The sequence below is a fragment of the Lissotriton helveticus genome, chromosome 11, assembly GCF_964261635.1.
Source record: "Lissotriton helveticus chromosome 11, aLisHel1.1, whole genome shotgun sequence".
Classification (NCBI taxonomy): Eukaryota; Metazoa; Chordata; class Amphibia; order Caudata; family Salamandridae; genus Lissotriton; species Lissotriton helveticus.
This window is the reverse complement of record NC_136072.1, coordinates 1,158,599,561-1,158,621,400: the sequence shown is the minus strand read 5'-3', so window position 1 is coordinate 1,158,621,400 and position 21,840 is coordinate 1,158,599,561. Positions and strand designations below refer to the sequence as shown.

The 21,840-nt window shown below is 48.9% G+C and overlaps 1 protein-coding gene across 2 annotated transcripts in view; it reads left to right on the top strand.

Annotated features, from left to right (window-relative positions):
• ULK1 (unc-51 like autophagy activating kinase 1) overlaps positions 1-21,840 on the top strand; it is a 235,814-nt gene that overhangs the window by 9,464 nt on the left and 204,510 nt on the right. For both annotated transcript variants that reach the window (XM_078667977.1, XM_078667978.1), the window contains 2 exons: positions 10,667-10,759; positions 11,125-11,166. In XM_078667977.1, coding sequence (XP_078524103.1) covers positions 10,667-10,759; positions 11,125-11,166 — 135 coding nt within the window. The remainder of the gene's footprint in view (positions 1-10,666; positions 10,760-11,124; positions 11,167-21,840) is intronic.

The following is a 21,840-nucleotide window of genomic DNA, read 5'->3' as shown; positions in this document are numbered from 1 at the left end:
TCACACCGGTCCTCACAGGTGTCTCCCACTGATACCTCTTGGCAGTGCGAAGCAGTGTCATATCACACCGGTCCTCACAGGTGTCTCCCACTGATACCTCTTGGCAGTGCGAAGCAGTGTCATATAACACCGGTCCTCACAACTGTCTCCCACTGATGCCTCTTGGCAGTGCGAAGCAGTGTCATATCACACCGGTCCTTATGGGTGTCTCCCACTGATACCCCTCGGCAGAGCAGTGTCATTTCAAACTGGTCCTCACAGGTGCCTCCCAGTGATACCTCTCAGCAGCGCAGTGTAATATCATACCGGTCTTCCCAGGTGCCTCCCAGTGATACCTCTCAGCAGCGCAGTGTAATATCACACCACTCATATCTGGCTTGGCAGTTCAGGCTGGACTGTTCCCATGAGGCACAGGGTCAAGACTGATTTGCATATGGCCAGGTCTAAACTGGGGTGGCATGGTGAGCAAAAGAATGATGGATTTAACCCAGATCTCGATTGGGGGTGAATGTTTTGATTTGTTCTGCATTCCGTCCATCAATTAACTGTCTTTTGCTTTCTTGCCCCAAGTGCGCCAGGAATGCCCAGACATGGATCCCCTGCTCTACATGCCATTGGAATCAAGCTATCCTGGCTGAAGACGGGTGAAACCCCGAAACCGGTCCTAGGATGCTTGTTTCCAGTCCAGAGAGGACCTGGCTTGGCAGCTCGAGCTGGACTGTTCCCATGGGGCACAGGGTCAAGACTGATTTGCTTATGGCTGGGTCCAAACTGGAAGGGCATATGTCGCAGGGCAAGGAGAAGGACGTAGTCTGTCAAATTCAATTTCAAATGAGATTTTATTTTCTCTAGTATGTGTGCTGCCGATCTGTTACTTCACAGTCCTACTGGGATATGAAACACACAAAGTCTCTTGTTGTTTAGTGGATCCTGGAGCTTCTCTCTCCTAACCCCGGTTCCCTGCAGGAGGTAGCGGCTGACGTCAAGGATCACAGTGGCCCGCTTGTCCCTCGTCGTCTCCGGTCCAGGCAGTGGGGATATAAACAAAAGAAAAAAAGGCCTTAAGTTTTAGGCACCAAGTTGCGTAGTGTTTGGGAAGGGTTGTGGGCGATCACCCAGGTCCTATGGCGTGTGGATGGGAGGGAACACCGACACCGGAAGTAACGAGGAACAAGCTACCCCGAGGGATCCCCGCCTTCACCACCCATACATGGACGATCCTCCCTCTTCCCAGGACCCAGGAGTCTTAAACGCACCTGCTGGAGCCACATTCCTCCGTGGAAGTGGCGGGGCGAAAAGCGATGTTGGCCTCCCGGCTCCAGCGGTCTCTCTAGGGCGTCTTCCGGTGTCTGGTAGCACGGCTCGGGTCTTGCGGCCTCGGCATCTGGTTCCACGATCGCTGATGCTTCCTGTTTCCCCTCTCTCTTGTCTTCATTGGGTGTCGGGTTTTTGGCTTCTGTCGTCACACCGGACTCCGTCTCCAAGGCCGGATCAGATACTGCTTCCTGGTTCCAGTTAAAGGGCCAGTAACCTGAAGGCCACTCGAGGTCGGCTCCGGGGCTTTCTGTCTCGTAGGGCTGAGGAGACAAAAAAGGGGGGTTCAAGGGGGAAGATAGAGGAAGAAGTCAGTCCAGACCTTCCGACTTCTGACAGCATAGTGAGAAAAAAAAACGATGGATTTAGGCCCAGGTCTCTGTACTGGGGTGAATGTATGACATTGTTCTGCATCCTGTCCATCAACTGTTTAGGTCGAAGCCTAGCGTAAGACTGCGCACATGTGCAGTCTCGCTGGCGAGATTTAGTGATATTGGGATATTTCACTAGCGGGCTTTAAGCCCTGCCCCTTTTTCCCATTGGCCGGCGTCACCGTTCATGCTAAACGGTGGCAAGCCATTGGGAAAGAGCATCCTCTGACGTACAGTTTTCTCTTTTTTGTCTGTCCCACTTGGACTGGCTGCCCTGACTTACTGCTGGCGTAAAAGGTTTGTTATCTTCTTTATGGGTCTAAACAGATGGCCCCATAAAGAAGACAGCGGGTCTCTCGCTGGTTGTGATGATGGCCACGGATACTACATGTCCCCTGCACGGAGACGCCCTCCGCCTCGTCTCCTCCGACGCTGAGCGGGCTCCCGGAACCCACCGATCTGAAGGAAGCTGACTATCCGCATTCCTGCCTTTCCAAATTAACTAAGCACGCCCGGCTACAAGACTGGTATTGTTGTTATTGTTAAGTGACAGTAATACAGAGCATTATCGGCAAAGCCAATTCGACGTTCAGACTTCATACATGGTTACCGTCAGTCTGTATTGGCGGGAGCCCATGATTTTACAAGAAGCATTTCGCGCTTAAGACATGGTATGTTCCTATGAAAAGTCACTGGTGAAATGTAATTTCCCTTCAATTTCATTTCTGGGAATGTGTGAGTTATTTTTATATATAGATATATGCTAACAAGTAAATCGCTTGTAGCAGGGCTTTAAGTGGGATGCAAAAACTGGAGGGTCAAATCAAATCAAATCAAAATCATCTTTATTCGGTTTCCGTTTTTTTTTGAAAACCATAAAAGTACATAAAAAGCACAATAAATAATTAAAAGTTACATTCATTTTAGATCAAACGATACATAAAAACTTATTGTTAGACATCCATCTTATATCAGATATCAAAAAAGGGTTCACCATCTGTAATCATAGGTTCAATCGATGCCTAATACAAAGTTTGAGATACTGTACAACCGATTTAGTCATCAGGTTGTTTTCCAAAAATTGTAGTGCCAAGTAAGCAGGGCGGCATCTGCGAATTTTTAGAACTTTTAGTACTGGTATTATCCATCGTTTGCGTAATGGTATATAAAATTTGCAAAAGAATAAAACATGGATTGTGGACTGTGATGACATTGACTCACAAGGGCATACTGAGATATTATGTGTCCAGTCATTTTGTTTAGGAAACAGAACCAAATAGTGATATAAATTAAACCTAAAACGGGTGAGAAGGAATTTCTCATATTGTGTTAAATCATACTGCAGATAAGGTTGGATGGTAGGAACCAACTGAATCAATAGGCAATGCTGGACTGATTGCTTCCCTATTTCTGTCAGCAACCGAAGTTGGGATAAATGCGACATACAAATTGTTTTAAGTTCTTTTTTTGATATGTCTGTAACTGACAATGGATCATCAAAGAACCTCGAGAAACCAATGTCTGTAAAAAAGGATTCCACGTAGGCCAACCATTTTATCTTTCTCATGTTATCTAATTTCAGACAATCCTGAATTATTGTTTTTGTGAGGTGGCACTCATCCGTGGCCCATATTCTGCGCCATAACATGATTGGTTAGATTTTGATGATGTCGGAAATGAAGTCGACCCCGAGTTCAAGATGACATCCGTACGTAGTTGTACTCCTCGGGACGGCCAGTAGAAATCTGAGAAAAGAATTTTCGACTTTTTGCAGTTGCTCGACCTTTGTCGTTCCCCATACCCCTGCTCCAAAGGTGGCAGTGCTTATGCATTTGGCGATATAGATCTTAATCATTTCGGTCGGAGGTCTTTTTCCAAGACGAAGAGAGAAGGCTTTTAATGCCCCAATTGTTCTTATGAGGGACAGTTTTCGAGAGTTTACTGCTTCTTTCCAGTTGAAAGCCTCATCCATAGTGATGCCTAGATAAGGGTACGTATTTGTTCTTTCAAGGGGTAGATTGTCCACATAGATAGTCTTTACTTTTTTCCCCTTGGTACCCGCGTGCATCACATACGTTTTTTTGATGTTCATTTTTAAGTTTAAGCTGGTCATAAAGGAGCAATAATTATTTAGGGCCCGTTGGAGTTGAACAGGAGTTTGAGCAAGAATTACCGCATCGTCGGCATATAATAAAGCAGGAATCTGCCGACGACCGGCTTCAGGGAGATCTTTTACATCCTTTAGCATTGCGCTCTCGAGGCCATTGGTGTAGAGCGTGAATAAGAAGGGGGCCAGTACGCACCCTTGTCTGACCCCCTTCTGTATGGGAAAACTGTCTGTCAATTGTCCACCTGTCCCAAATCTAACCTTTCCCGTGGCTCCTGTATATAGTTCGCGGAGAAAGTCAACAATTGATGGTTCAATCCCCATTTGCAGCATTATTCTCCAGAGTTTGGAGTGTTGCACACAGTCAAATGCTGCTGTGAGGTCGACGTAGACCATATGTAGGCAAGATCTTTTTGCGTTTACGTATTTTCTGACCAATAATGTTAAATTTAACACCTGATCCACTGTACTCAGTCCTGCCCTAAATCCATATTGCAGGTCTGAGAGCACGCCATGTTCTTTCGACCACTCCTGGAGACGATCGAGAAGTATGCGCCCCGCCATCTTTCCGATCGAATCCAGTAGGGAGATTGGACGATAACAGGAAGGACTATCCCTGTTGTCCTTCTTAAAAATAGGGACGAGTATCGAAGTGGACCAGGAGTCGGGGAGGTTAGTGTTCTTTGCCGCGTTTAGTACTTTGTTAAGGAGAGGGGACCAAAGGTCAGGTAAAAGTTTGTAGAAGTCCATTGGGACCGAATCAGGTTTTGGTGCTTTACCTGTTTTGGCCATTTTTAAGGCTTTTGTCGTTTCACTCAGTGTAAAGTGGATAGCTATTGGGTAATTCACAGGAAGAAGAGATCCCTGGACGGTTAAGTCTGCAGATTTATCTTCACCAAATACTCCTGAAAAATGTTGCACCCAGTCCTGTGCATTTATAGCTACGTCCAGGGAGGGATCATCATTGTTGTCTTTTAGGAAGGGATTTTTTACTATCTCCCAGAAAACTGAGCTGTCTTTTAGAGAGCTGCTTTTTAGTAGTTGTATCCAGAGATTTGCTTTCAGGTCCTTTTTTCTTTTCCTGATTGCTAGCGTATACATTTTTCGTAGGTTTTTTACCTCTTGTCTATTTCTATCTTTTTTTGTTAAGGCCCTCTTCAGTTCGGAGTAAGCTTTGGTACATTCTGTGTCAAACCATCCTGTTCTTATTGCCTTGTTAGGTTTATAAGGTTTGGTTAGTTCGTTTCTTATATTCAGCAAGATCTCTTCATAGTTAGTCATAATCTCTATTGGGGATGTCGAGGGATCTAGGCACTTGTCTATTTGGTTTTTACATGTGGTAATTATTCTTTTATTGACAGCTTCTTGATCTATTTTATTCCATTTGAGGGTATACCCATTTAATCTATCCAATGTTAGTACTTCCTGGTTGAGCGTTCCAAAATTGACCTTATCTTTTTTCTTTCGGTGGATCAGTTCTTGGTAGGTCAATCTTAATGGAAAGTGATCACTAAGTACATTATTAAGCACCTCAAAGGTCTTGATACGTGTGGCTTTGTTGCTAGATATGAATATGTAATCGATTAACGTTTCGAGACCTCTTCCGTGAAAAGTAGGAGTGAATTGAATTATGGGAGTTTTTAACAAGTTGGCAAACCCTATATCTAGTTCAGCCATGATGGCCTGCATATTGTTACCTTCAGTGGTGTGGGAGAAGTGGGTGAGGCAGTTTCCTTGTTCGTCAGGGGTCCCACAGATGAAGGTGTTATTTTCATTACATATGTGAAGGTTGAAATCTCCTCCCCAGATTATTGTGTGAGAAACCTTAGCATACTTTATTTTGAGATCGTTGGTCTGGTTCAAAATTTTGTTTAGGGTCTTAGTCCACTCCGTCGTTTTCATATTATTGTAAAAGTTAATGATGGTATAAACCTCACGATTGTTTCCTTGAAGATTGATGATCTGAAAGTTTTGATGAAGTATTGTGGGAGTTGTTTCATGACATGGCCAGAGGTTAGAAATATATACTATTAATCCTCCTTTACTTCTCCCTGAATTTGATCTTATTGCTTGAGAGAAGAATGTTTTGTATCCCAATAGGTGGATTGGGTTATTAAGCCATGTCTCCTGGAGACAAATAACGTCATTCGATTCGATCAATTCAAGGAAACTTTGTTCTGCTTGTTTGGTCGCTAGTCCTGCAACATTCCAGAAGAGCACCCTCTTATCGGGGTTCTCTAGAGTTGCGGTGGGTGTCATGTTCTGAGCAATAATTTCTTCATGTTGGATGGGTTGTAAATCGAGTGTCATATTTAGGGCAGTTGCCTGCCACTTTTGGGGTGTTTGTGATGTTGATAAGGGTCTCGTATAAGCCTTGAAAGGACATTGTGAGTCCTGTATCGTTTTTGCATTGATTCGAGTTTTTAGCATCTTAGTTGATTCGTTTGTCCTAATTTTTTGAGTGTGGTGTTCTTTATTGGATAGATTACTTGAGGGAAAACTGGCTGAGTTGTTTAGTGGGAGACTGTTATTCGACACAAAAGTCTTATCATAGATCTGTGGTGATGGTCAGTCGACCATCTCCAAACAACTATAGGTGTTAAAGGTTGGTATTCCGGCCCATGGTTCCCTCTGTGGTATTTGCTGTGCCCTACTGCCATGGATGTTCCAATCGTCCCGATCTTTTTGGTCGTACCCCCATTCTCCCAGAAATCTGCTCCTTTGATTGTTTCCAAAGCCCCAATCGCCCTGATTCCTGCTTCTCTGCTCATGCTGATTCCAGGACCAATTTGATGGCCAATTATGGTCCTCGGCATGATGACCTTGTCGGGGGTAGAAGAAAGATAAGCGTTTGGTGTTTATTCCGCCGCTACCTTCCAATGAATCCCAGGAGCATATATAGTCCACAGCACGGGGATTTACAAGGTTGACTATTATGCAGTCACCAGAGATCGTTTTTGGTTGATGACCTATCCATGAAACCCTTCTAACCGTGGTAATCCTGGTGATGTTATTGGGATGGTTAGGTCTATTAATGTTCAACCAGTGCCGGGTTTTATTTAGCAAAGACCAGGTTGGTTCATCTGTGACATTGCTTAATTCTGGGACCCCTGTTAGAATAACTACGAAGGGGGCTGCCTCTGGGGGGAGGTTTGTTGGCTTGGTCCATCTTAATTTTGGTCGTTCTGGTTTATTGAGGTGCCTTTGTGTACGGTCGGGCTGTGAAGGTAAAGATGCAGATGGTCTGGGAGACGTGTTTACTGGGGGAGCTTTATCTGGAAGAGCACTTACTAATGGTTGGTTTTGTCTGGTTAGTGCTGTTTTTGAGGGTTCTTGAGAAGGCTTAGTTTTGATTGGAAGAGTTGAATTTTTCTCTGATTTACCTGTTTTTGGGTTTGGAGTGTTTGTTGTCGTAGTATTATTAACTAATTGTTTTGAGTTATTGGCAGATTTTGCATTTCCAATTGGGGCTTTAAGGCCAGCCGATGTTGGTAGATCTTGAAGTCTTGGGTTTATGTTTTTTTTTTTTTAAAAGGCGACTAATATCGCTACTTGTTTTTCTATCAGCTCTAAGCTTTTTTGAATAGGTTGTAGCTGATATTTAACTATTTCCGCTATTTCTTTTGTTAGAGAAGATTGTGACTTATCGTTATTCAAGTTTCTGACTCGCGGTGGCACTAATTTTTTTTGATGGATTTGATTAAAATTAGTTCCGTTATTGTGATCTTCAATTGTAAGAACGTTTGTATTGATGTTACTATTAAGTTCTGTAACTGCTGTGTTGTTGGTATTATTCGTGCTCTGAAGTTTATTTGAGTCACAATGATTAGATGATAAATTAGGTTCAGAGGTCACTTCGTCGATCTTTGCATGGTTACCTGAATGGGTTTCATTGAGCGTTGGACGTTTCGGGATTGCTCCTTCCCTTATCCCTCTTATTTCGCTCTGTGTGGGGTCGTTTTGAGGTAACTGTGGGCTTGCAAAGATGTCGGGGGTTCGCTCAAGGCTCTGGGACAGTTGTGTGTCAGAGAGTTGTAAGGATACCGACAAATCAACTGTATTTGAAATCACATGGTTGTCGGCTTGTGAATCCAATGTAGTAATGTTATGTGATTGTACACTTGGTGTTCGTGCTTGTGCCAACAGACCCATTGATGAGCGTCTTGCTTGGTCAAGTTCGTAAGAGACACGTCTGTCGATCAGCATTACAGTATGGTCTATTGTTTGATTCACCTTGGTGATGAATTGGTCTATAGGGCCAGTACAAGTCGTCATATTTTTCAGCGTTTTGCTCCTGGAACCTCTTGTAAACATTATGTGAGGTTTGGCCCGATAAGTAATTAATGACGGTTTGCACTTGAAAAATAGAGGTGAATACTATGCGGTCTCTCCCCAAAGAGCACGTTTAGTTTTTGGGTTCGTGTTACCGGATAGCAGATGTTAGGGGGGTGGGCCCAGCCTCCTCCGGTCTGTGACGGGCTAGGACGGGCCCACCATTGGCCCAGGCTTCGCCCAGCGTCCCGCTCGCGTTCCGCGAGAGGGAGCAGTGACGCCCTTTATGCGCCTCCTGGCCCGGCGTGATGGGGGTGTGGCTGGAGACCTCGAGAGCTGCCGGGAGTTGTAGGCAGCCCCTCGCCTCGCTCCACTCGGCGGCCCCGCTGTCAGGTGTAGAGAAACAGCAGGACGGCGGGAGGGAGGCGGTGGGGGGTCTCTACAGCCCGAGGATCAGTTTGTTTAATGGAGCCTTCCCCTTTCGGCGCAGTACAGGTAAGAACAACAAAAGTCAAATCGGGCAGAACAACGTGTCACCACTGGAGGGTCTCTCAAAGGGGCGTGGCCAATGTTATTAAGGGCGTGTCTTAATAATGCATAAGCTAAAAATCTGTGCTCAGCATAGTGTGCCGCCTGACTACTATTTTGCTGTTTCTGTCATTGCATTCAGATAAATGATCCAACAAGTAACGTCATACCTACAAGAAGTCTGGACTATTGGCTTTGTCAATGGTTGTTAGTTGCATTGCTAATCAAACTCTAAAGTGGAAGACAAATAACCTTTCTATGTGAAAAACGTATCACCATAAATGAAAAGGGCTTGATTTGCCGGCAGTAGGAAATGTAGGCACTCAAAAAAAAAAAAAGTTGATAGTACCTCCGAAGCCTATGAGTGATGGCAAGGATTCACACAACTTTAAAACAACCCCTAAGACATTTAATTGTACTGTGTGGGAATTGCGTTGCCTTCCAGTACATCATACAGTGTGCTAGTTAACATATTCCTAAGGATGTAATTCAAAATGTAATCAGTGCTCTCACATCTTCATGGAAAGTGGGTGCAGCATGGCAGCGTTGTGGGAAACTAGAGAGGGTGCTTTCATTAGAAACATGGGTAACTCTCAATCAGGTTGGGCTGGAGAGCACAGCTAAACAGATTTACTTCTCCGTGTCCCTTTAAATATTACAATTGTCCCAGTGCTCTGAAACGCTTCGAAGAGAACTATTAGCATCACCTTGACTACCGGAATAGTATGCTGCCCGAACTTGTGGAAATCAGTTTATTGTTATTTGTGGGAACTCGTAGTGAGTGGCCTTTTAATAAAATGTTTAGTCTATGTAACAGATACGATTAGAACGTGTATGTGGGAAGGGTATGCCCAGACGTGGGTCCCGTGCTCACTACGCCACTGGAGTCAAGCTATCCTGGCTGAAGACGGATGATAGCCAGAAACCGGTCCTAGGATGCTTGATTCCGGTCCAGGGAAGACATGGCTTGGCAGTTCGGTCTGGACTGTTCCCATGAGGCACAGGGTCAAGACTGATTTGCATATGTCTGAACTGGGGTGGCTTGGTGAGCGAAATAACGATGGATTAACCCCAGATCTGTGACTGGGGGTGAATGTTTTGCCATTGTGCAACATTCCGTCCATCATCTTGTGTGTTTTGCTGTTCACCCTATGTGGGAAGGGTATGCCCAGACGTGGGTCCTGTGCTCACTACTCCACTGGAGTCAAGCTATCCTGGCTGAAGACGGCTGATAGCCAGAAACCGGTCCTGGGAAGCTTGATTCCGGTCCAGGGAAGACAGGGCTTGGCAGTTCGGGCTGGACTGTTCCCATGAGGCACAGGGTCAAGACTGATTTGCATATGGCCATGTCTGAACTGGGGTGGCTTGGTGAGCGAAATAACGATGGATTAACCCCAGATCTGTGACTGGGGGGTGAATGTTTTTGCCATTGTGCAACATTCCGTCCATCATCTTGTGTGTTTTGATTTTATTAAGTTAAAGCCCTTTGCTTTGCTGTACAGCACCATTAGCAAAGCAAATGGCTTTAACTTAACCAAAGGCGAGACCTGTTGCATTTTCAATGCTTGTTTTGCGTTGGTCCTGTAGTCGACCTCTCACTGGACTCTCCCCAATGAATCCTTCATTTTAATGTCTTCTCATGGAGCCCCTTCCCCGGGTGCCCCTTCTTCCGGGAGCCTTCCTGTGGTCCTATATACTGTGCATGTCACGCGCTTCCAGGTGACCCGGGGGTGACCCTGAAGGAGAAATAAAAGCCTCGTGTGTAAAACAGATGTTCGAGGAATCACAAAGGCGCGGTCCCCACGAGTGCGTGTGCCTGAGGGGGGTCGGGTTTGCAGCTGTTCTGGAGGGGTCGGTCCTGGACCTCTTTGCATGTATATAGCGCCCAGCAGCCGTGGGAGGACGTCGCAGCGCACAGCTTCAGGCCTTTCCCTGAGATGGGGCCCGTGGGAGCTGGACATGTCCGGGCATGCGAGCAGGGGCCGCTGCGGGAGCCAGTGTTTGTTTGTTTAAAGTGTGTTCAGAGCTGAGCTACAAACGCCACCGACTGAGGCCTGTCTCCCTTTCCTTCCAGAAACCGGAAGTGGAGGTGGCGGTGAAGTGCATCAACAAGAAGAACCTGGCCAAGTCCCAGGCCCTGCTGGGGAAGGAGATTAAAATCCTGAAGGTGAGTGGAGCGGCTGCAGCCCCGGCCTGGCTACCGAGCGACCTCACACGGCAAAGGGGACTCACCGTGTGCAAGGGGGACTCACCGTGTGCGAGGGGGACTCACCGTGTGCGAGGGGGACTCACCGTGTGCGAGGGGGACTCACCGTGTGCGAGGGGGACTCACCGTGTGCAAGGGGGACTCACCGTGTGCAAGGGGGACTCACCGTGTGCAAGGGGGACTCACCGTGTGCGAGGGCGACTCACCGTGTGCGAGGGGGACTCACCGTGTGCAAGGGGGACTCACCGTGTGCAAGGGGGACTCACCGTGTGCAAGGGGGACTCACCTTGTGCAAGGGGGACTCACCGTGTGCTTTGTTTCTGCAGGAGCTGAAGCATGAAAACATCGTGGCGCTCTACGACTTCCAGGTAAGACCCCGCCCCCCCGTGTGTTGTGGCCCCAGCTGATGGCTGCCCCCCCCCTCGTGTGTTGTGGCCCAGGTGTGGCTGTGGCTGTTGTCCTGGATTTGAAGTCCAGGCTGATGCTGGGCCTTGGTTCACAGCTGCTGAGGGGCAAATATCTGTGATATTTCAGGCCTTATATTCAGTCTGTCAAGAACACTGTTTCTCTGATTACAGTAACATAATGAAATGAAATGAAAAATGAATTTATAGCGCGCGTTAAGCCCGAGGGCATCTAATCACTTTGCTGAAAACCAGAGCTCGTGAGCGCAGAAAGCGAGGGAGCCGCGAGGAGAGAGGCAGGGGTTAAAGGTTTCTTGAAGGAGACAAAGGCGTCATGTCAGTATTTGTAGACCCCATCACGGTCATCACGGTCCTTGCTCTGGTGAGGCCCCCCTTGCCACCCCCTCTCCTGCTAGAAGCAGCACAGAAGGCCCCCCTTGATCCACCCTGTGTCACCCACTGCTGTGCTTTAAACACCGCTGCGCGCGCAGCACAGCCTGCGTGGGTCCATCTAAAAGAAGCATAATGGAGGGTGCCCTTATGCACCGCGCCTGTGGGCGAGGCAGGGTGCGCTCGGGGTCTCTGGGGGCAGATGGGAAATGTAACTGGGTCTGGACTCCTTCGCCGTTGCTTAAAACATGTGCCCAGGGTTTCTTGTGAATTGCTGATGTGTGCTGGAGGCGCGCATGTTGGCTGGTAAGGTGGTGTTTACTTGTTCAAGCTTTGGGTGAGGGGTGTGCACTGTGCCTGGTGCTTCTGGTACAGGTGGAGACATTAGGAGTGCGCCCCTGCTCTGAAGGGTTACCCCGTGCTGTTAATACTCCTGGGTTGCTTTCACCCTGCATATTTCTCCCCTTTTTGCCCTCCAAGTGTTCATCGGATCCCACCCCTCTATCCTTTCCAGACCAACCCCCTGCCTTTTTCACCCACTTGCACTCCCATTCTTTAAAATTCCGTTCTCCCTCCCCGTCCCACCCACCCTTTATCCTCACCTGCCTTCACCCTTGCTCTCCCTCCTATCTTTACTAATGCTTTCCCTTATCTCTGTTACCTTCTCTCTCCTAACTTCAAACCCTGCTCTCGCGAAATGTCACCCCTGCTTCCCCCACCTTCACCTCTGCTTCCCCCACCTTCACCTCTGCTTCCCCCACCTTCACCTCTGCTTCCCCCACCTTCACCTCTGCTTCCCCCACCTTCACCTCTGCTTCCCCCACCTTCACCTCTGCTTCCCCCACCTTCACCTCTGCTTCCCTCCACCTTCACCTCTGCTTCCCCCACCTTCACCTCTGCTTCCCCCACCCTCACCTCTGCTTCCCCCACCCTTACCTCTGCTTCCCTCCACCTTCACCTCTGCTTCCCTCCACCTCTGCTTCCCTCCACCTCTGCTTCCCCCACCTTCACCTCTGCTTCCCCCACCTTCACCTCTGCTTCCCTCCACCTTCACCTCTGCTTCCCCCACCTTCACCTCTGCTTCCCTCCACCTTCACCTCTGCTTCCCTCCACCTTCACCTCTGCTTCCCCCACCTTCACCTCTGCTTCCCTCCACCTTCACCTCTGCTTCCCCCACCTTCACCTCTGCTTCCCTCCACCTTCACCTCTGCTTCCCTCCACCTCTGCTTCCCCCACCTTCACCTCTGCTTCCCCCACCTTCAACTACTGCTCTCCCCTGCCTTGGCCATTTTCTCCCTCCCTACCTGCTCTCCCTCTCCTATTTTTACTACTCCTCCTCCCTTCTCTTACCTTCTCTCTCCCAACTTCAGCCCTGCGCTCTCGTACCTTCTCTCCTACCTTCAGTCCTGCTTCTCCTTCAACCCTACTTCCTCCACCATCACTACTGCTCTCCTCTGCCTTATCCCTTCTCTGCCCACCTTCGCTTCAGCTTTTCTTCTCCTACCTTCACCCTGCTTTCTTGCCCACCTTCACCTCCGCTTTTCCTCTCCTAACTCTGCCCTTCTTCCCATATCATTGCCTTTAATCCCCATACGCTGCTCTCCTTCCCTTCCCTTCCATCCTCCCCTTCTTAGTTTCACCCCTACTTCCTCTTGCCTTCAGTTAAATTCTGTTGTCTGCTTTCACCCTCTGCTCTCTCTCCAACCATCACCCCTGCTCTTCCGTCTCACTCCTGCCCCCCCTCCACCCACATGGCCTTCATCCCCTGCTCTCCCTCCTTCAGTCCCTTCTTTCCTCCCCTGGTGCAACCCCGTCCTCTCTTTTCCTCCACCCCTTCATGCCTGCCTACCATCCCCTCCTGCCAGTGGCTCCGTATCACACATGGCGCCTGCTAAGAAGCCAGGACTGGCTGATGAGGTCACGCATGACGCGGTGCCACACGCACCCCTGCCTGCACCCTCTCAGATGCTTCTTTCATGGTCACTTTGGGAAACTAAGTGAAGATCTGGCCCGCTTGCTATGGGAACTCCTCATGGCTTGCTGAGGGCTGGAAACTGTTTTAGCGCGCTTCCTCCATTTCAGGCCTCGAAAAATCTCCTTGCCCCAGGGTGAGTCAGATGTTATCAGGTCCAGCAAGTGAACATAACCTGGAAAGGAACAGGTGTTCTGTTGATTCAGAAAGTGAATGAGCAAGAAAGATGTCTTTAAATCTTGTTTTTATCTCGACACATTTGCTGTCTGTTCAAGGAAACAGGTCAAATGTCACTTTGTCTTTTTACTGATTGCTGCTTGGAAAATGGAGTTTATTTTCCTTTCTCTTACTAAAGTTAGAGGTTTTTTTTCAAGTGAATTGTCTGACACTCATTGTGAAACAAAAGGATGTAGGATGTCTGTTTCTTTGCTGACACCATATTTAAATTGCTTGTAAATTAATTGTACAAATATTTCAAAATATATCGGGAATTACGAAAGCATTTTTGTAATTGAGAAGTGTGATGCAAGCAAAGATTTAAATAGGAGCAAAAGAAATGAGAACACTTTACTCGATGTGCAAATGACAAATATTTACAGAAATTCAATTTACAAACATTGTTGTTTGTACACTATATAGTTTTATCAGTAAAACCGAATGACAGTGGGAAATTTGTGGCCATTTCAATGTAAAATCTGCGGATTCCAAATGAGTGTGCTACCATTTCATACTTTAGTTATGTATTTATTAAAAGTGATCGGTTTTAAACATGATGTGAGAAACATGCCTGCGCCCGTCCTGATGACAATGCTGTTACTGAACTGAGAAGCAAATCAGGGGTCATTTGTATCCTATATGTGGCTAAATTTGTGTTATTTATGGAGCAAAAGTTGAGTCTGTCAAACAAGAGTTTTTTTGTCCAGCAGACGTGCTGAACTCGCGTATTTGAAGATGCTCTCATAAGTGATCATGATGAAACTAGCGGCCCAATGAATTAAAATATTTGCCCAATTTCACATTATTTGAAACCAGTTTATGGGTAAAGAGCATTACAATTAGGTCGAGTAGATTATGCAGGTCTAGTAATATTTTAATGATTTTTCGCGGCCTGCTCTTCCCTCTTGGGAATGGGAACTTCCTCCTGGAAATTAAGGTCCAGCCCTGCTGGAAATGCAGCTGCCTGGGGAATGCAGCTCTGTCCTGTTTAGGCGCTGACATTCCCTTCGCATTAACTGCATTGTTAGTTATGTAGTCCTGTTGGGGACTTGACTGAAGCATAGTGGGAAAGGGAGTCCTTTCACAGCAGCCTTCTGTTAGCACAAACTTAATGGATGCTGCATCTTTTTTACAGTCATTTATCTGAAATGTGAAGGTCGGCATAGCACGTCAGAGCACTTTACATTCGATGTAGTGTAGTGAGTGAAAAACTTTGTTCCAACTGCAGTAGGTTTTATAGATTTACATTTACCTAGACAATACTAGAAGATATACGTGAATTTTAATCCTACAAAAGATTTCACAGGGCACACAAAAGAGGAAAACTGTGTAAATTGAACGGGGAACTCCATGAACAGATGATACCTGCTATGTGTAGGACGAGGCCATTGTATAGCAACGTATGTTCGCATAGTCCCAGAATGGGTCGTTCAATACGGATTGTGTTAGAAACTCACACCTTGCAGTAAATCACTGTTGTCAACCAGTTCCCAGTGCCCTGCAGTGGGAGCCTGTGCTTCCCATCACACGGCAGACTGTTGTCCACAGTTCCCAGCGCACTGCAGTGGGAGCCAGTGCTTCCCATCAGACGGCAGACTGTTGTCCACAGTTCCCAGTGCAGTGGGAGCCTGTGCTTCCCATCACACAGCAGACTGTTGTCCACAGTTCCCAGTGCCCTGCAGTGGGAGCCTGTGCTTCCCATCACACGGCAGACTGTTGTCCACAGTTCCCAGTGCAGTGGGAGCCTGTGCTTCCCATCACACGGCAGACTATTGTCCACAGTTCCCAGTGCACTGCAGTGGGAGCCTGTGCTTCCCATCACACGGCAGACTGTTGTCCACAGTTCCCAGTGCCCTGCAGTGGGAGCCAGTGCTTCCCATCACACAGCAGACTGTTGTCCACAGTTCCCAGTGCACTGCAGTGGGAGCCTGTGCTTCCCATCACACGGCAGACTGTTGTCCACAGTTCCCAGTGCCCTGCAGTGGGAGCCTGTGCTTCCCATCACACGGCAGACTGTTGTCCACAGTTCCCAGTGCACTGCAGTGGGAGCCAGTGCTTCCCATCAGACGGCAGACTGTTGTCCACAGTTCCCAGTGCCCTGCAGTGGGAGCCTATGCTTCCCATCACACGGCAGACTGCTGTCCACAGTTCCCAGTGCACTGCAGTGAGAGCCAGTGCTTCCCATCACACGGCAGACTGTTGTCCACAGTTCCCAGTGCACTGCAGTGGGAGCCTGTGCTTCCCATCACACAGCAGACTGTTGTCCACAGTTCCCAGTGCCCTGCAGTGGGAGCCTGTGCGTCCCATCACACGGCAGACTGTTGTCCACAGTTCCCAGTGCCCTGCAGTGGGAGCCAGTGCTTCCCATCACACGGCAGACTGCTGTCCACAGTTCCCAGTGCCCTGCAGTGGGAGCCAGTGCTTCCCATCACACGGCAGACTGCTGTCCACAGTTCCCAGTACCCTGCAGTGGGAGCCAGTGCTTCCCATCACACGGCAGACTGCTGTCCACAGTTCCCAGTGCCCTGCAGTGGGAGCCAGTGCTTCCCATCACATGGCAGACTGCTGTCCACAGTTCCCAGTGCACTGCAGTGAGAGCCAGTGCTTCCCATCACACGGCAGACTGCTGTCCACAGTTCCCAGTACCCTGCAGTGGGAGCCAGTGCTTCCCATCACACGGCAGACTGCTGTCCACAGTTCCCAGTGCCCTGCAGTGGGAGCCAGTGCTTCCCATCACACGGCAGACTGCTGTCCACAGTTCCCAGTACCCTGCAGTGGGAGCCAGTGCTTCCCATCACACGGCAGACTGCTGTCCACAGTTCCCAGTGCCCTGCAGTGGGAGCCAGTGCTTCCCATCACATGGCAGACTGCTGTCCACAGTTCCCAGTGCCCTGCAGTGGGAGCCAGTTCTTCCCATTACACAGCAGACTGTTGTCCACAGTTCCCACTGCAGTGGGAGCCAGTGCTTCCCCTCACACGGCAGACTGTTGTCCACAGTTCCCAATGCCCTGCAATGGGAGCCAGTGCTTCCCCTCACACGGCAGACTGTTGTCCACAGTTCCCAGTGCAGTGGGAGCCAGTGCTTCCCATCACACGGCAGACTGTTGTCCACAGTTCCCAGTGCAGTGGTAGCCAGTGCTTTGTTGTCCACAGTTCCCAGTGCCCTGCAGTGGGAGCCAGTGCTTCCCATCACACGGCAGACTGCTGTCCACAGTTCCCAGTGCCCTGCAGTGGGAGCCAGTGCTTCCCATCACATGGCAGACTGCTGTCCACAGTTCCCAGTACCCTGCAGTGGGAGCCAGTGCTTCCCATCACACGGCAGACTGCTGTCCACAGTTCCCAGTGCCCTGCAGTGGGAGCCAGTGCTTCCCATCACACGGCAGACTGCTGTCCACAGTTCCCAGTGCACTGCAGTGAGAGCCAGTGCTTCCCATCACACGGCAGACTGTTGTCCACAGTTCCCAGTGCACTGCAGTGGGAGCCAGTGCTTCCCATCACACGGCAGACTGTTGTCCACAGTTCCCAGTGCCCTGCAGTGGGAGCCAGTGCTTCCCATCACACGGCAGACTGCTGTCTACAGTTCCCAGTGCACTGCAGTGGGAGCCAGTGCTTCCCCTCACACGGCAGACTGTTGTCCACAGTTCCCAGTACAGTGGGAGCCAGTGCTTCCCATCACACGGCAGACTGTTGTCCACAGTTCCCAGTGTCCTGCAGTGGGAGCCAGTGCTTCCCATCACAGGGGACTGTTGTCTACAGTTCCCAGTGCCCTGCAGTTGGAGCCAGTGCTTCCCATCACACGGCAGACTGTTGTCCACAGTTGCCAGTGCACTGCAGTGGGAGCCAGTGCTTCCAATCACACAGCGGACTGTTGTCCACAGTAGCCAGTGCACTGCAGTGGGAGCCAGTGCTTCCCATCACACAGCAGACTGTTGTCCACAGTTCCCACTGCAGTGGGAGCCAGTGCTTCCCATCACACAGCAGACTGTTGTCCACAGTTCCCAGTGCAGTGGGAGCCAGTGCTTCCCAGTGCAGTGGTAGCCAGTGCTTCCCATCACATGGCAGACTGTTGTCCACAGTTCCCAGTGCCCTGCAGTGAGAGCCAGTGCTTCCCATCACACGGCAGACTGCTGTCCACAGTTCCCAGTACCCTGCAGTGGGAGCCAGTGCTTCCCATCACACGGCAGACTGCTGTCCACAGTTCCCAGTGCCCTGCAGTGGGAGCCAGTGCTTCCCATCACACGGCAGACTGCTGTCCACAGTTCCCAGTGCACTGCAGTGAGAGCCAGTGCTTCCCATCACACGGCAGACTGTTGTCCACAGTTCCCAGTGCACTGCAGTGGGAGCCAGTGCTTCCCATCACACGGCAGACTGCTGTCTACAGTTCCCAGTGCCCTGCAGTGGGAGCCAGTGCTTCCCATCACACGGCAGACTGTTGTCCACAGTTCCCAGTGCCCTGCAGTGGGAGCCAGTGCTTCCCATCACACGGCAGACTGCTGTCTACAGTTCCCAGTGCACTGCAGTGGGAGCCAGTGCTTCCCCTCACACGGCAGACTGTTGTCCACAGTTCCCAGTGCAGTGGGAGCCAGTGCTTCCCATCACACGGCAGACTGTTGTCCACAGTTCCCAGTGTCCTGCAGTGGGAGCCAGTGCTTCCCATCACAGGGGACTGTTGTCTACAGTTCCCAGTGCCCTGCAGTTGGAGCCAGTGCTTCCCATCACACGGCAGACTGTTGTCCACAGTTGCCAGTGCACTGCAGTGGGAGCCAGTGCTTCCCATCACATGGCAGACTGTTGTCCACAGTAGCCAGTGCACTGCAGTGGGAGCCAGTGCTTCCCATCACACAGCAGACTGTTGTCCACAGTTCCCACTGCAGTGGGAGCCAGTGCTTCCCATCACACAGCAGACTGTTGTCCACAGTTCCCACTGCAGTGGGAGCCAGTGCTTCCCATCACACAGCAGACTGTTGTCCACAGTTCCCACTGCAGTGGGAGCCAGTCCTTCCCATCACACAGCAGACTGTTGTCCACAGTTCCCACTGCAGTGGGAGCCAGTGCTTCCCATCACACAGCAGACTGTTGTCCACAGTTCTCAGTGCACTGCAGTGCTAGCCAGTGCTTCCCATCACACAGCAGACTGTGGTCCACAGTTCCCAGTGCCCTGCAGTGGGAGCCAGTGCTTCCCATCACACGGCAGACTGTTGCCCACAGTTCCCAGTGCAGTGGGAGCCAGTGCTTCCCATCACACGGCAGACTATTGTCCACAGTTCCCAGTGCAGTGGGAGCAGGTGCGTCCCATCACACGGCAGAATGTTGTCCACAGTTCCCAGTGCCCTGCAGTGTGAGCCAGTGCTTCCCATCACACGGTAGACTGTTGTCCACAGTTCCCAGTGCAGTGGGAGCCAGTGCTTCCCATCACACGGCAGACTATTGTCCACGGTTCCCACTGCAGTGGAAGCCAGTGCTTCCCATCACACAGCAGACTGTTGTCCACAGTTCCCACTGCAGTGGGAGCCAGTGCTTCCCATCACAGGCAGACTGTGGTGCACAGTTCCCAGTGCAGTGGGAGCCAGTGCTTCCCATCACACGGCAGACTGTGGTCCACAGTTCCCAGTGCCCTGCAGTGGGAGCCAGTGCTTCCCATCACACGGCAGACTGTTGCCCACAGTTCCCAGTGCAGTGGGAGCCAGTGCTTCCCATCACACGGCAGACTATTGTCCACAGTTCCCAGTGCAGTGGGAGCAGGTGCGTCCCATCACACGGCAGACTGTTGTCCACAGTTCCCAGTGCCCTGCAGTGTGAGCCAGTGCTTCCCATCACACGGTAGACTGTTGTCCACAGTTCCCAGTGCAGTGGGAGCCAGTGCTTCCCATCACACGGCAGACTATTGTCCACGGTTCCCACTGCAGTGGAAGCCTGTGCGTCCCATCACACAGCAGACTGTTGTCCACAGTTCCCACTGCAGTGGGAGCTAGTGCTTCCCATCACACGGCAGACTGTTGTCCACAGTTCCCAGTGCACTGCAGTGAGAGTGATGTCTGACCAGGGCAGGGGAACGTTAGATGATGGGGCATTAGGGGCATTAGTCCCCAGCAATTTTATTTGTCTTTTACTTCGCTTGTACAATCGCGTTTTCTGTTGACCAGATTTCGACTGGGAACACTGCATTTTTTAGTGGCCTATCCCAAACAGGCAGGCTGGTGTGGAGACTAGCCCCCTGTCCTTGTAATAACCTGCCCAAACAGAGTACAATGCATTTTATGTTGTGCTGTTCCCTGTATAAATACCCTAGGGCACGTTTTATTAAACCTATATTGTACGTTAATATGGCCCTGCTCTTATCAAGAGGGCTATGCCCATTTAAGGGCACTATCTACGGCTGTAATTTCTAGTGCAGTACTTGGTTTTATTAGAACTGCATTTATAATCTGGAAACGTTATGAAGTGTGAAAATGAATCTAATTGTATTCATTTTTTTTATTAAGAATGTTCTATTTAGCCAATTGTACAAACTGAGGCTGGGATAGCTATGAGGATTTTGAAATTGATTAAATTTGATAGTTTATTAAGATCTATGGAAGGGAATATGTGCGATTTTTAAAAATTGTTTTTAGATGTTTTATTGTGTAAACATTTATGATTCTACTTAATCGAATAAAGTTATTTGAACGAACGATAAGAATAGAAATGGGCTTAACTGGACTTGTCAAAGTGTTCAAGACATGACATTTCATTCATGTGCTGGAGCCCCTTCCCATCCAGTGGTAGAATGGGCCCATACCACCTTTGCCCCTCATGCCCAGTCAGCTCCACCTCCCCACCCCTGCTGAGGGCGGCAGATCCCAGGGCCAGAATGCCTGGTTGTATTTCCACTTTACCCTTTTGCATTCTGCTGGATGTACATATGCATTCTATACCAGCAGAGAAGGTGAACATTCCAAAGAGGCTGCAGTACTGGAAGTGGGCCACCCAGCCCCCACCTCTGGTATCCTTGCCCTCTCTGCGCCAGGATTAACCCAATCCTCTCCCTTTCCTTTAAAAATAAAATAGAGAACCTTGGTGTCAGTCATACATCAAACTCATCAACACACCAGCCGTCTGCCGGGAGGTGCCCGAAGTCGGATGAAAGTGGAGTCTGTAGGTCTGGGACACAGTCTTTGAAATCACGGTAAATGCATATATTCGATTATCACTGGTATTATGTCTTCAGAGGTACAGGCGTGTGCATGTCATGGATGCACAGAATAAATAGGTATCATGTTTGATGTTCGACTCCATCTCCTCTCCTCTGTGATAATGATTTTCTTGACGCACAAAGCATGCATCCTTGTCCAGACTGGGCTGGGAAGGGAATAAAATCGAATTGAAGTGAAGGCGCCAGGACACCGCTTGGTAACAGGGCGCTTTATAAATGGTAAAATAAATAAAATAAATAAGGCAAACAGCAGGAGTGTTAAAACTGCTGAGTGATTAACACTGAAACGCTGGCAGTTTTATAGGTAAATGCGATAGATGGCGCCAGGTGGGAAATACTGTTGATACCTACAGGCTTAAAGTTGCTCAGGGCTATTCACAGCGGTAACTTACACTAGTGAGTAAGTTACACATGTAAGTGTACTCTTACTACTTTTGCCTGTTCACCATCTGCGAGTGTAAAGTTACTCAGCAGAGTAGACTTACATGTCTCCATTCCCTGAAAGTGATGGTGGAGCCAAATATACGAGTGTAAGTTACTACTGCTAATAGGAGAAGTAGTAAGTCCAGCACCACATATGGCCTACTGCTGATATTGCACCACCCTCCCATAGAAAATAAAGTAGGCAGGGACTTACAATAGAACCCCATAAGAAATAACGTGGAATTACATTCATTTATTTTGACTTTTAAATACATATGTACCATTAATGTATTGTTTAAAAAAGTTAACAATTTGTTTTAAGGTTTAAATATTTAATTACATTTTTAATGTAAAAATACATGTAGCTGTATTTTTCAAAAATAAAATGATTTTAGAGTAATTATGTTCATATATTTTGTAATTGTTAAAAAGTAAATTAATCTAC